Here is a 14844-nt window from a genome sequence, read left to right on the forward strand (position 1 = left end):
TTGACTATTGTTTAAATTGGTTTGATGTTCCGACACACTTAAGTGTGACAAACATGCAAAGGAACAGGAAATGAGGAATGGGGCAAACACTTTTTCACACCCCTGTAGCTGTCTGGATTTACCCTGCAGAGATCTAATTACCAGGTAACTTTAGTCCTCAGAAATCCACCAGAGGTTAGAATGCCAAGATAAAGAAAGTCCAGGACAATATCTGACATAACTGTGAAATAAGGATGATTTTCCAGCGGCAACAGAGGCAAAATCGAGGACATAGACTAATAAAAACGTAACAACTCTTTTTTTTGGGGGGCTTAACATAGTTTTTGTCATGGTGTGACAGAGGGACATGTGGAGTCAGTGTTGGATCAGAGGCATGAACACAGACAGACAAGCCAACCGTTAGCTGAAACATGATGATTCCCTGCAGGCTGAATGAATAATAGAGGATCTGCAGCTGCAGCCTCGCAGCTACTTTTAGCTCCAGTCTGGTTCTACAGCAGCAGCAGAGGTTGTTTTAGGTTGTTAACTTTGCTTTGGATGCCAGGAGGATGGCGATAGGCTCCATGTTAACTTTTTTTAAGATAGATTTTAAGATATCTGATTAATCATGTTGGTCATTTTACATCCCAAAATTGCAAAATTCCCTGGTTGTGAATACTTTTTTTTTTTTTAAGTAATCTGTGACAGTAAATTGAATAGCTTTGGATTTCAGACTCTCTGTTGGACAAAATGAGCTGTTTCAATGTCAGCCTTGTTTTTGGGATGTTTTTTTTTTGGGACCAATTTCAGACATACAATGAATCAAACCATCAATCAAGAAAACGATTAAACAATAATTGAAAGAACATAGCCTACAATTAGCAGCACACCTAACTATTTTAAGATCAGGTTGATGGTCTTGTCCAACCAATGGTCCAAAACTTGAACAAAATTTAATTTGATTTTGATAAAGACTAAAAAAAACAAATTAAATATTCACATTTGGGAGGGTTGAACCAGTGGGGGTTTGCCATGTTTGCTTTCACACATTACATAAAGGTCCTGTGGCATGAAAACTTCGCATTTAAAGATTTTTATTAACATAAATATGCGTTATGCGGTCAAAAGGGGCAAGGTTACCTCCCCTTTCTCTGCTTTGTCCGCCCAGAGAATGTGGCCCGTCCATGAGAGAGAGACATCATGGCTTTCAAACAAGCAAAGTGGCAGTTGGTCAGGCAGTTCTATATAAAAGAGACTTCAGATACAGTATTTGGGACCACTTATGTCTCTTTAAACAGACTTCCGATACAGTATAAGGGGACCACTAAGGTCTATATAAAAGAGACTTCAGATATGTACTAGGGGACCACTAAGGTCTATATAATAGAGACTTCAGACAGAGTATTAGGGACCACTGAGGCCTATATTAAATAGACTTCTGATACAGTATTAGGGGACCACTAAGGTCTATATAAAAGAGACTTCAGATACAGTATCAGGGGACCACTAATGTCTATATAAAAGAGACTTCAGATACAGTATTAGGGGATCACTAAGGTCTATTTAAACAGACTTCAGATACAGTATTAGGGACCACTAAGGTCTATATAAAAGAGACTTCAGATACATATAGGCCTCACTGAGGCGTTTATAAAAGCATCCAAAAAGCAGCATGTCATAGTGTAAAAATAATTGAAGCTTTTATTTTTTAATTTTAAGCGGTCATTTTTAGAGACTTCTTCAAAATTATTACATTTCAAATGACATAAAAACAGTTGTAATAATAAAGTAAATCAATAAAAATCATCTTTCAAAACCATTTTTAGTTGGTTGACTAACCAACTAATTGACTAATCGTAGATATGATTTAACATAACTAGAAATCTGTCAGGAAGGAAAAATGACATTTCTCTACAAGAGCAGACACTGGGATCCATTTAGTTTTTGCAATGGTGACTGAACCGGTTCATATTGATATTTTGATATCAACACTGATATCTTTCACAGCAGGTCAAACCTCGGTCAGTTTTCAGAATGGGAACAGGATTTAAGATTATGTTCCTATACTGCCAACAGTTAACCTCCTGTCCCTCTACATGTCTCTTTGTATCTGTTTCTTCAGACCTGTCCCTCTATGTCTCTCTGTATCTGTTTCTTCAGACCTGTCCCTCTATGTGTCTCTCTGTATGTGTGTCATCAGACCTCTCCCTCTACATGTCTCTCTCTAGCTGTGTCTTCAGACCTGTCCCTCTACATGTCTCTCTGTATCTGTGTCTTCAGATCAGGGGCGGTTGCGGTCGCCTGCCAATCGAAAGGTTGGAGGTTTGATCCCCGGCACTGCAGTCCCATGTCAAAGGGTCCTTGGGCAAGACACTGACCCCTGAGCCTGTCCCTCTACAATACATGTCTCTCTGGATCTGTCTTCACATGTTGAATATATTAAGGCAACTCTGGGGGGTAACCGGGTCAAAACACTGGTGTTTTGTCTGTTTATGAACTATAAATGATCATTTAATTAAAATGTTGTGTTACATCTTCTAAGCCAGTTTCATCTCAACATATTTCTATTGTTATACACTTATTGTTGGACCTTATGGTCTATAATGTCATTAATATTTCATTGTAGCTAATGTTTTAGTTAAACCCCCAGAAATTGATTGATCGATTATACTTGTGGATAATTTTGTCAAAGGAACCCCATATTTTATATTCAGAAAATTGGAAAACGGTAGGCTACACTTGACCCGAGGACATTATGTTTTTAGTCTCACAGCAAATCAAACGCCAGTTGTTCTACCATCAGCACCGTAGAATCATAAAGAAAAAGAGAAGAGCTGTGAGCAGAGGATGTTTTTCCAACACTCACTTGTGTTTGGCGAACTCGTCCTGCAGCAGAGCCACGTAGTTGGCCGGGATCAGTCCGGACTCCAGAGACCCAGTCAGCTTCTTGGCCAGCACGTACTCCCCCCGCTTCTCGATCACCGACAGCTTGTCCCCCTCCTTCACCGTCAGCTCGTCGTCGCTGCGGGCCTCGAAGTCGAAGAGCGCCGCGTAAAGCTGCACCGGCCGCTTCTTTGGCGACGGGATGCGGATGTCCCCGTACACGGTGCGGATCTCCGCCGTCTTCGCGTCCGGGTTGGCGATGACATGGTTGTTGTTGGGCACGTTTGGGTAGCGGACGTCCGGCCATATGCAGTTCCACAGCCGACTTAAACACGGCATACAGGTGCGACAGCAATCCTCCATCCCGGGACATGAATGAGCGCGCGGCCGCGGCTTATTCCAGGTTTTAGCGTAACACCGATCAATTAAACGCGTTTCGGGCTTTCTCAGTGCGCTGAAAACGGCCTTGTCCAGCCTACAGCGAGCAGCCTGTCAGTCCTCCGGGCTTCCTCTCTTCCTCTGGCTGCAAACATAATGCACCGCCAGCAATACTTGGGTAGATTAGCTGGAGTAACCGGTTTTCTTTTCTGTTGAGTTCACGGATCTGAGCTCCACGCCTGCATTGCGCACGGTGGCTGCGGGAATGCGGAAAGGAAACGGGAGGGGAGGGCATCCAACTCGGATAGGTTCCCTGCGAGGACTCGGTGGCTCGAGCCAAGACGAACCAAGAACGTGAGCATGGCTCCAGAGAAAATGTTAATCCATTGTTATCTGGTGCGAACGGTAAACGGCTGCATCAGCTGATGCGCAGGTGTTTAATCCACGAGAGGAACGGAAAAAGATGTAAAGCGGTGGTTCGTGTCCAAAGTTTTAGTTTGGCGCTCCGCACACCTCCTGCAGCTCACACACCTGCTGACGTAGGCTAAGAGGAGTGTGTGTGTGTGTGTGTTTTAGTGTGTGTGTTTGTGTGTTTGCGCGCGTCCGCACGCCTTTTTGGCTCTTGGACAGTTTTCCCTGAAGGTTATTGTCTGTTTGCTAAACAGTTTCCACCAACCTCGTGAATGTCAAGTACTTAATACAATTGTTTTAATTATTTATTATTTATCTTTATTAGGCTACATCATGAACACACTTCCGTTGTGTAAAGTCTTCATATTGACCTATTAGTTTTATTCACTTTACCAGTTTGATTGAATCATTATGGCTTCATGAAGGATGGTTATGAATTAAAGGTGGGTCTGTAGCGAAGAACAACAACCATTTATCGTGTGGTGTTTTATATGATAATGAATTTAACATATATAATGGTGGTTGGAGAAAACAAGTGATTTAAAGACAACAGCTCGGCCCTGGGAACTCATACTATAGGAGCAATACAACTAATTGACTGGAATACCAGAGTCTAAAAGCGCTGAAGAGTCTTTTTTACACTTTCGCAATATTTTAATATCATCTTCCTCTGGCTTTTTATTTATAGAGTCTAATGCCTGCAGTCTTTACAGTCTCCCTCCCTTTATGCCTTTTATCCTGCATCAGTTCCGCATCAGTAGGCCTACTGTAGGATACAGTTGCCTCTAATTATTATTATCACCTCTTTGTGCTCGGTTGGATGATGTTCTGAGAAGAGATGTAGAGGATGTAGATCTCTTATGGTTGTGTTGCTCCCAAATGAGACAAAACACAAACAAAGCAGTAGTCAAAGAGAAAAGTACCGTGTGAAAGATCATCTTACAACGCGCTGCAAGCTCCATTGTTGTTAGAAACACATCAGTGAGCAACTGTGTTGCATGGTTGACATTTTCCTGCATCCCCATGAACACACACACTGTGTTATTCTGCCTCAGTCCCGCATACACCGTCCTGCTGCCAGCAGCCTAATACTCACTTCAGCCCCAAATGTGGAATAATCCGCGGCTAAAAATAGTCCCCAACAAATGCACCATTTCCTCCTGTTAATTTGACTAAAACTACAGTGAGCAGCTGTTTCGTTGATGCTGTTTTAAAGTCAATCTATATGTTTGTGAGTACAGAAGTCAAAAAAGTATTGTTGATTTTGGTATTTTCATAAGAAATCCACCTTTATTCTCATAAGACTATGAAGGACAGAAGCTGCCTTAATCAAAAATTTGAGTCATCCACATACTTGGCCTTGCGTGTCTCTGACAACAACTATGACGTGGTTCCGACGTCCAGGAGCACGCATGAACAAAGCTGAATAAATCAAGTTGACAATGACCCACTGAGGTTAAACAGCTGCGTTTCTCTACCTCTTGGATGAGACACAAATTGTCTTTGGAGCACCTTTAACCATGTCTAGTTGTCCTCGAGTTTATCCTTCCTTTAGTCTCGCATGTCCAGACCTTCCTGTACAGCACTGAGGAGGAGGGTCTGGATAATCCACACAGTATCCTGGGATGGAGGAAAACATGCTCTGGTTTATTGGCATTTCTTTAAACCAATCACAATCCTCTTGGACGGGGTTACACGGTGCCTCTGCTAAATGGTCTCAGGAAGGAAGTTGTTCTGGTGGAACATGTGTACGTTCAGAAGAAGTTTTAGTCATCAACAGAAAACTCTGATTGGACAGATAGTCTACCTAGCTGTCTGGATTAGTGGATAGTACCCTGCCAGACAGGTACCATCTTAAAGCAGCAGGAAAGTTTAAAGACTAAATCTGATTCAAATCCAACATGAAAGCTGTTCAGTATAAACTCTAATCTTAATCTTTCAGTTGGAACGGCATCTTTAAATGTGTGACAGGCTCAGCTTCTCAGCATACACGTTGACTTTATAAGCTACAGTTACATCAGTCTCCATAATACAGACTGATGTTCTGGTTCCGGTCACAAAGTTAAAAGCTCAAAGAACCAGGATTTTTGGCTAAATGAATAAAATACTGCAGTAATAAATAAATGAAAAGATAAAGGAGGAAGGAGAGTTTTCTAAAGTAAAAAATTCTGTCTAAGACTGATATCTGATTCTCCCAGCTGATCCTGCCTTGGACTGACCAAAGCTTGAGAAAGAGTTATCTAGCTGATGGGATCTTACCTCGCTACTGAAAAATAATAATAAAAAAAGAAAGTAAAATCAACTACTGCAGTCATATAAATACAGTGGAGTTAAGAGTGCAATATTTAATTCTGAAATAGACTGGAGTGGAAAACAAAAATGTCCCCCTCCCCCCCCCATCAATGTGAGTGATAAACATGATCAGTGCACGTTTAGTGTGCAACATAAAAAAGACACGTTGCTCTGTTTGATAGATAGCACACCGTTTTATTAGTATATTTAGCTTTGTGACGTACAGCTTGGGAGAAAACAAAAAAACTAAACTAAATGGTCACAATATATTTTTTTTATATTTTTTTAAGTCCAGAAACATTTCAGCCTTAGCAGTGACATCACACAAAAGAAAAGCTCAGTATTATCGATCATTGGTTTCTTTGTCATGGACCAGAATGATATGTTCTCATTGTTGGGCTAAACAGAAAAAACAACCCTAGCTTTCTTTTCTTTTCCATTTTTTTTCCTTGATCGTTTAAGTTGCTTCACATATATTATCAACACTTTTCTAAAGAATCAAAATATTTAGCCACAGGTACTGGAAAAAAGGTATCCACTGTTATATATAATTATAAACACAATAAATACAAAAAGAACTTTTGATATAATTTATATGGTATCAAAGAGAGGGAAATGGGCCTTCAGTAGACATGTTTTTACAAAAGTGATGTCCTTTTTTTCCTGAGGTTGAGTTTTGTCTTCTGCAGTTTAAAGTTTTGCTAAATATACTAATAGACTACGAGACCCGACACCCCGGGTCTGTCATGGCTTATCATTCACTGAGGAATCTCCACCGGATCGCGGGCACACCACTGGGGGGTCACGGTGGCCCCACTGGGATTTTGTGTGCTGTGGAGTTAGCCGAGAGGTCAGCCCCCGCTGAGCCAAACAAACACACAGCTCTACTCCCCCCTCCTCAAAAAAACAACAAACAATTGGTTTGGCCCGGGGGGGACGCAGCGCTTTTTGATTTCAGCCGCGTGGCATTTCTTCACCAAAGCACCAACATGAACTCCTGCACCGCTGCACCACAGTGCACTGGTGGTCCTCAATAAAGAATAGCTGCACCTTTAGCACACATGCTAACTGACTGCTAACAAGGCATTTGTACAAGCTAAGAGACCTAAGCAGGAGTCCGGTGAAGAAAAGTGACCGACTGAAATCAAACGTGGCAACGTGTCCCCTCGTGCAGTAGGCTTATGTGTGAAATGGTTATAATTGAGTTTGGACGCAGTCCCATTTCCCTTCAGTGGGTAAGGAAGGAGTCAGATTAACTAAAAATAGGGATGATGGGGGGAGGGAGGGTAGAGATGAGAGGAAACAAAAGAAACCAGAAAGAATCGCATAAATCTGTACATGTAAACATCACACTTCCACTGAGTCAAATCATGAGGAGAATACAGGTTTCACATTGGTATTACTGTAGGTACAAAACCCCGGCGGAGGAAAAGCAAGACAATCAAGAGTCCCTTACAAAGTCAGGTGGAGACAGACAAAGAAAAGAATCAAACATCGCAAAAATAAATAAAGAAAGACTCTAAAGCACCACGAAAAAGGAACAAAAGTTCAAAAATAAATTAGAAAAAAACTCAGCTCAGAAAGCCATTTTTTGATTTTGACAGTAGGCTATACACCCTGCCATAGTAGAAAAATAAAAAGGTCCATTATTTTTTCTTCTTTCGTTTCTTGTTTTTTTGTATTCTTTTTTTATATGTATGTGTGTGTGTGTGTGTGTGTTTGTGTGTTACCAGACTAGCTCAAGAAGTGTGTGATCATTTTCGAGACCCGGCCGGCATCACAGCTCATCTGAGGGTTTCATCTCATTCCTCTCAATGGATTTAGATGAATACCACTACCATGTCTGTTTGGTACACATGAACCTGCAGCCAGCAGGGGCTTAGCTTAGCTTAGCATAAAGACTGGAAGCAGGGGGAAACAGCTAGCCTGGCTTTGCACCTTGCTTCAGTGAGGTTTAGAGCTGCTAATGAGACGATGTTGTTACCTTTAGACAGAGCCAGGCCACCTTTGTTTCCAGTCTTTATGCTAAGCTAAGATTAGCGTCAACCGCTGGTTGGCTGCAGCTTCATATTTAACGCACAGACATAACTCTGGGCATATGTCCCAAAATGGCTTTGCCTTTAAAGATCTGAAGTTGTTAAAACAAAAGAAAGAAAGAAACTAACTTAAAAGTGAAGGATAAGGTTTTCCTTCCCCAAAATGATCTTCTAGGAAATGTAAAGATTTGCACCATGTATTAAGAAATTAAGAAAAACATTGTTAAAGTACCATATTTTACCATCCAGTCAAACATTTGTTGGGCTGGGGGAAGAAAACAGCTCACAGTCCATTGAGATGAATCATATTCTCTTTTGAAAAACAGAATGGCTTCCTACAATTGGTTGAAATATGTAAAACATTTGTCTTCATAGGCAGCCTTTAAATATCCAAGAGAAGAATCTCTACAGAAAGTTGTGGAGGTCATTTTGAATAAAAATGTATCATCATTCCAATACTCTGATGGTACCGAAGAGAAATAGGTCCACATCTGAAAACATAAATTTGAGTTCTGAGTGTAAAGTCAGAATTTATTAAAAAAAAAAAGAAGCTTTTAAAACAAAATTCTGAATTCTGAGTTTATACTCAGAATTATGACTTTAGACTTTAAAAAAAGTCAGAATTCAGACTTTTTTCTCAGAATTGTTAAACTTAAATATTACATTTCTTCACACGTATCCCTAAAGCTCTTCTATGAACATGCTCTTGTTTTCCACTGAAGACTAAAAGTTTTACAGAGGATATATATATTATCCACATGAGGTCAGACCTTTCCCTTTTCCAACTGCTCTCATCTGCTCTGTTCTCAGCTGCGTCCATGTTTGCACCTCTGTGAAGTCGCCGTGACCTTTACTCAAAACATGGAATCCTTTTTTTTACATTAAATAAAGGGACATTACACTCAGTTACTGGGACAGTAAAGGTCAATATGGGGCTTTCACTTCTTCCATCGTACATATCAAAGATGGGATAAATGTCGGGGGGATGCCGGTCAGGCCCCGTGTTGGTTGAAATCCATGTTTGGAATGTGCAGTATAGGCATACAGAGTGAAGCTGTGGGAGTATTCTACAAAATATCTTTTTTTCAAAAAAGACCACTTTACTTACACTACAAAATATATTTATAAAATAATAATGTTAAGAAGATTCAGAACAGTGATAATAATAATTCTAAAAAATAGAAATCAGACCGTTCGCTGAGCCGGTGGAGACGTTGACAACGACAGGAGGAGTTTTGGAGAACGAGCGCTCTGATTATGCCTAAAAAGACTCAGATGATTGGCCCGGTCTGTCCCACTGGATCCAACAGGCAGACAGAAGGAATGGAAAGGAAACAGTGAGCAAATTACACCTTTCTACAGATTGTCATTTGCCTATTTATTTTTTGTACAGTTTTTTCCGTGTGGTGCTATTTTGCAGCTTTAAAATAAACTAACCTGGGCTCAGAAACACCTTTTCTGAGGTTGGCGGAGAACTTTGACACTAACAAACACGTGAGATAAAAGGCCCAAATGTTTTGACAGAAGTACTCTAACATCAGTGACAGCCTGGCCAAGAATTCAACGCAGGGCACTTAGTTTCCTTCCGGGACGATCTCAGCGGTTCAGTAGAGTTTGGTAAAAAGGAAATCATCCCAGATGGCCCGAGGAGTTCTGAGCTGACAGTAGCAAGAATCAAACTGAGGAGTTTAAGGCCCTCTTCACTGTTTACACAAAATTCTTTTTCAAATCTAAAGTAATAAACTACTTTTTGTCCATTAAACCAATATGAAAAAAACCAAGACTAATTTAAGGCTCCAAGGTGCAGTTTAAGAAACACAATTCAATGATAATTAAATGTCCTGACCATCGGGTTAGCTTGTTGTTCCCGCTGCATTAGGATCTCCAACTGTGGCTCCATTCCTTTCTGTTTGATTGGAAGTTACATCATCCTTCAAGTGCAGATAATAAACCAACATTGAACTATTTCAAACCTATAATACACTGTAAGTTATGGCTGTTAGAACGACCTGAAATCAACAGAACTGTAAGTCAAAGTGGATTGGAAGTCTATTGGGTTCCTGCTGCGACATGAGGGACCAGCATCACATCACAACTGCTCCAACAGACACAAAGAGTTTACAGCACCGGCCTGGCCGACTCAAATGGGATGAGGATTCGGTGCATGTCACCCCACCAGAGCTGTCTACTGGTTGGGAAATTCTGTGGCACATTACTGCCTTTAAATGTGGAGTCCATTAAAAAGTCTCAGCAGGCGTTTGTGTTGAGTGTTTTTGTGTATCTGTGATGAGCCTCCATCTTTAATATAAATGAGACTAATACCTGATGAGAAGAGAAACATCAGCAGTGGTGTAGAAAGCAGAGTAGTAGAGTGAGAACACAGGAACAGCCAATAGGAATGCTCTCTCTCTCTCTCTCTCTCTCTCTGAAAATGACCTATGATTGGCCGAAGTCTCGCCTCACAGGCTAGATTTTCTAAAGCCTGAAAACAGAGCCAAGAGGCAATGCAGAACAAGACCACTTGCATTACAAAATGTTGAAAGATTATTAACAACATGAAAAGACAAAGTGCCAACCACGGCGTGACTAAGGTCCCTCAGACCGAGCAGAGGGGGCAATAACCAAACTTCTTAAAAAAATTCTTTCTGAGACCAACTGAGCGCGCCTGGAGCAATCGAGTTGTCCCGAAGGGGCCGAATCTCCCCAACACTGAGAACCAGGCAGACTCAACCAAAACAGGCAGTGTCTGAGAGCACAGTGAGGATCGAACAGGAGGCCGGCCGCCCACTGGGATGTCATGTTGGGGTTATCGAAGGCAATCGCATCACACTCAAACCAAATCAAAATGTTTCAATCTGCCCTCCAGTATTTACAGTAATTAAAAAAGACACTCAAATTAGGGGGGGATGATTGTACCTCAGTGGGGCTCACAATGTTTTTTCTATTTCAAAGGGCGGATGAATCTCACCTTTAACAAACTAAATCAAATGCTAGTGAAAACACATCAATCTTTTTTAAATGTGACTGTTGGGACCCCAACATGTCGGACTCTAACAACATCAGCCCCCCCACCCCAGTTGGGTCATTCATTTTTGCATATTTCTCTCAAGTCATTCAGTAATCAGTACACTTTAAACAGAGCCCCCCTCGTTTAGTGATAAAATTACAAACTCAAATTCTTCATTCTAATCTGCCATGAATTAAATCATTTAAATTTTCAACATTTCAAGCTAATCTCAATTTGATGCGGCGGTGCTGACATTGCACACAAATGTAAATCCGTGAAAGTTTGTGACGGCAAGTCCGTCCGATCCAGATTGATGACCGTCGCCGTGGGCCGCCAACACAAACCATCCAAACACCAGGAAATGCTATGATTATCATGTGCATTGCAACAAAAAAAAACACACCACACCTCTTGCACTGCTCTCGTCTGACTTCAGCCGTACAACTCGGGATGGGGGGGTGGGGTCCTCCTGGGAAACATGCATACACACACACAGCTCCCCCCTTCAAATCAAAGATGACTGTTGCTTCGCTCAGTGTGCAAAAAAAGGATCAGATCAAGGTGACAGGACAGTGGAATGCAGGAGAAAGCACAGTAGAAAGCAGAGTAGAGGCACAGCGCACGGAGCAACGCCTCGGGGGGGGGCTTAACTTGGTTTTCTGTATTACAGCTACCGAAGCTAGGAGCTACTCCAACCACACAATTTGGGTTTTTTGGTTGTTGTTTTTTACTTAGAGTTGTTTCTAGGGCTGAGCAATTAATCAAAATTTTACTCGCGATTACGATTTCAGCTCCTTATGATCACAATAACCCAATAATCAAGAAAAAAGATTATTTTGCACATTACGTTTTGCCAGTAGAATACTCGTTGTCTTGCGTTCTGAATGGGAAAAGTAGTTAGGGAAATTTCACAGTTCTAGGTGTTTTCATTTTTGATTTGTTTAATTTTTTGTTTTAAGTTCAATAGTTGCAACATCTTTCCAAAAGTCAGTGAGTAGGCCTAATTGTGTTAAATAATTGAGATTTCAATACTGACCAAAGTAATCGGGAATTACGATTTGTTTCCATAATAGAGCAGCCCTGGTTGGTTCATAATTTCTCACTTCACTCTTTTATATTTCGGAAATGTCAAGCTGTGGCTGAACTGTGGCCAGGACAACAGGTACACCAGCTATTCAATAAATATCCTTGTCAAAGCTCTTACAACAAAAACTACCTTCATAAGGCGTATTATCAACATGGCTGACAAGATCTTTTAAAAGTTATCTGCAGTCATTTAGTGCCAACGCCTTTCTTTCCTTCTGGGTTGAATTATCATTCATCACAAAACAGAGTTGTTTCTCCCTTGAGGGTTTTCCAGTGTGTACTCGTTGGCCTGATATGGAGTGCCACAGTGAAGGTGTAATACACCATGGAATCATGGGAAGAAAATCCAAAAGAAGTCACAGTTAGAAAGTCACAGAACACAACATGAATCAAGCCCTATGAAGCAAAAAACAAAGCCACCAACCAGCAGGTCTGGGAGAGACGGAACGGACGAGTGGACACAGGTAGGAGCGTCTTCACTTCGTCCTCCTGGGGGTCTTTGTTTTTGCTTTGTCGTGGTCGAGGTGCAGTCGAGGTCTGGGGTTTTCGATCGGGTTTTCCCGGGGCACAGCGGCTAGCTTACGCCCGGCTTTGTTGAGGTTTCAGGTCTATGGCAGAAGGTCCGTTTTTTTGTTTAGCAGCAACCACATGAACGTTCATCATTATAATTATAATAATAGCAATAATAATAACAATAGAAATGGCCATTTCCGAGTTTAACAGACAAACACAGTAAGACAGAGTGGTCCTCCTCTTCCTTTGAAACCTGGACCGGGAGGGGAGTGGGGGAGTTAGGTCCAAGGAGAAGAAGGGACGAGTAGGTCCAATTGAGAGAAGAAGAAGAGGAGGGGCGTTGAACAGAACAATGATCTACTGTACATTTGTAAAAAGTAGAAGCAGGAGGTCAAATTGTCGTCAGTGACCAACATTTAAACCCCCTTTCACTTAAGAACCCCCCCCCCCCCCCCCCCCCCCCCCCCCCTCCCCCCTTCTCACACACACCCTCCTCCCTCTCATTTAAGGAGAAATTCACCGTTCAACTTGGATTCTTCTCAAGTTTTCTAGATGAAGTGATTATATACAGCAGCACACAGATGAACCCGCACACATGAAAGAAAAAGATTTCAGTGTTTACATCATCGGTTCTTAAAATGCTTCGTCGTTTCGACACTTCACGTCTTTTTGTGAAAGACAGTTTGATTCTCCCCCCCAAAATATATAAACCTTGAAGACATCAGTGGTAAAATAGAAGTAAACTGACTTGTGGTGGGAATGTTACCATTCACTTGCAGAGTGTGTGAGAGGAACTGAAAACGGAGTTGGCAGGTCTGATCTGAGGTATTTCCTGGTGGTCAACATGGCGTCTTGGATGCATAAGTAGCAAGTTGCTCCCTGGGTAAAAGGGGTGAGGAGGACCGGGGTTCCAGGTGAGGGAAAGTGCTAAAGGACACAGAGAGCTTATATACAAGCGAGCACAAAAAAGGTCTCTCACAACTCTTTTTCTTTTCCAGTTTCCATCCAAAGTCTCTTTCTGTATATTAGTGCTATCTGTTTAGATAAGTCAAACTGCTTCTTTCTTTCAGTCACTTGGGAAGAGTAAAAAAAAAAAACTCAACAAATGCTCACTGGACTCCCCAAAAACAGAACAAATTAAATATACAATCAAATCAAAAAGCACTTATTATTTAAAAAACGGTTCAATAGTACCAATTCAGGGAGTCATTATTTATTTTTAAAATGTTGTGATCATAAGATGGCGATGGACGGGGCACTCATCAATCAAAACTCCCCTTGGTTTTTTCTTTTTTTTCCTGAAACCACAGCAGCAGAAACATCTCTTTCACTCTTCTTCCAGGCCTCTCTGCTTCTTTCTTCCTTCCCTCCACACTCCGTGGCTCGGAGTTTACAGCTGTTTGTGAGGAGAGGAAGAGAGTCTAAAAACTTATTTTTTCTTAGTTTTCTCTTTTCAAAATGGATGGATGGAGGTTGTGGGGGTTGTTTTAGGGATGGTGGGGTTTGGATTCATCTTCCTCACTCGTTTTCAAAGAGAAGGCAGGGAATGGCAAAAAAAGAGGTCTGGTGTTCAGCGTCAATGAGGAGAGACAGGGGACGCAGCCAGACACAAAACATTTATGGGAAGTGTATGCGTGCATGTGTATGTGTGTGTGTGTGTGTGTGTGTGTGTGTGTGTGTTTGTGGGTGTGTGTGTGTGTGTGTGTGTGTGTGTGTATGTGTGTGGGTTCTCCGACGTCTCCCCCAGATCAGTTCTGCTGCAGGATGAGGTTCTCCAACTCGTCTGCCGAGCGAAGCAGGAAGGCGGCCGACTCCCGGTAGCCCGCAATCAGCTGACGCACGGCTGTGATCTCTGGTTGGCTGAGCTGGGTCGAGGCCCCGCCCCCTCCGCCGGCCCCGCTTCCCCGCCCACCCAGGCTGTTATTGGCCGAGGCAGAGGAGTTACCGATGTTGGCAGAAGAGAGTGATTTCATGCTGAGGTCTGTGGGGCCTGAAGGTGGGGGAGAGACACAGTGAGGGAGGGGGGAGCAAGAAGTGAGACAAAAAGATTGACGAAGAAAAGGAGGAAGGGATAAGGAGGAGGTTGATGAAGTGATGGAAAGAACAGAAGAGCCAGATGTGGAGGAGAGAAAGGATACATAAATAAAAGGTGAAATTAAGAGAAGAACCGGAGTAACGGGGACAGAAGGGGAAGGAGAGAAAGGTCAGTCAGTTCAAAATGCAGTCCAAAAAGTTGGGGGGGGGGGGGGGGGGGGGGGG

The 14844-nt window shown here is 42.1% G+C and overlaps 2 protein-coding genes and 1 long non-coding RNA gene across 4 annotated transcripts in view; 1 reads left to right on the plus strand and 2 right to left on the minus strand.

Annotated features, from left to right (window-relative positions):
* zgc:194282 (tyrosine-protein kinase Srms) overlaps nucleotides 1-3750 on the minus strand; it is a 26993-nt gene extending 23243 nt beyond the window's left edge. The window contains exon 1 of the mRNA XM_034876668.1: nucleotides 2846-3750. Coding sequence (XP_034732559.1) covers nucleotides 2846-3225 — 380 coding nt within the window. The 5' untranslated portion in view covers nucleotides 3226-3750. The remainder of the gene's footprint in view (nucleotides 1-2845) is intronic.
* The window catches only part of LOC117947609, an 18073-nt gene that overhangs the window by 1450 nt on the left and 1779 nt on the right, over nucleotides 1-14844 (plus strand). The window contains exon 2 of the long non-coding RNA XR_004657273.1: nucleotides 12884-12889. This is a non-coding gene — a long non-coding RNA (uncharacterized LOC117947609). The remainder of the gene's footprint in view (nucleotides 1-12883; nucleotides 12890-14844) is intronic.
* Nucleotides 12616-14844, minus strand: part of LOC117947593 (nucleolar protein 4-like) — a 164258-nt gene continuing 162029 nt past the window's right edge. The window contains exon 11 of one of the 2 annotated variants that reach the window (XM_034876665.1): nucleotides 12616-14566. In XM_034876665.1, coding sequence (XP_034732556.1) covers nucleotides 14334-14566 — 233 coding nt within the window. In that variant the 3' untranslated portion in view covers nucleotides 12616-14333. Of the gene's footprint in view, nucleotides 14576-14844 lie in introns of both variants that reach the window. The other variant, XM_034876664.1, reaches the window with a different exon arrangement.

The sequence above is a fragment of the Etheostoma cragini genome, chromosome 7 (assembly GCF_013103735.1).
Source record: "Etheostoma cragini isolate CJK2018 chromosome 7, CSU_Ecrag_1.0, whole genome shotgun sequence".
In the NCBI taxonomy this organism is placed as follows: domain Eukaryota; kingdom Metazoa; phylum Chordata; class Actinopteri; order Perciformes; family Percidae; genus Etheostoma; species Etheostoma cragini.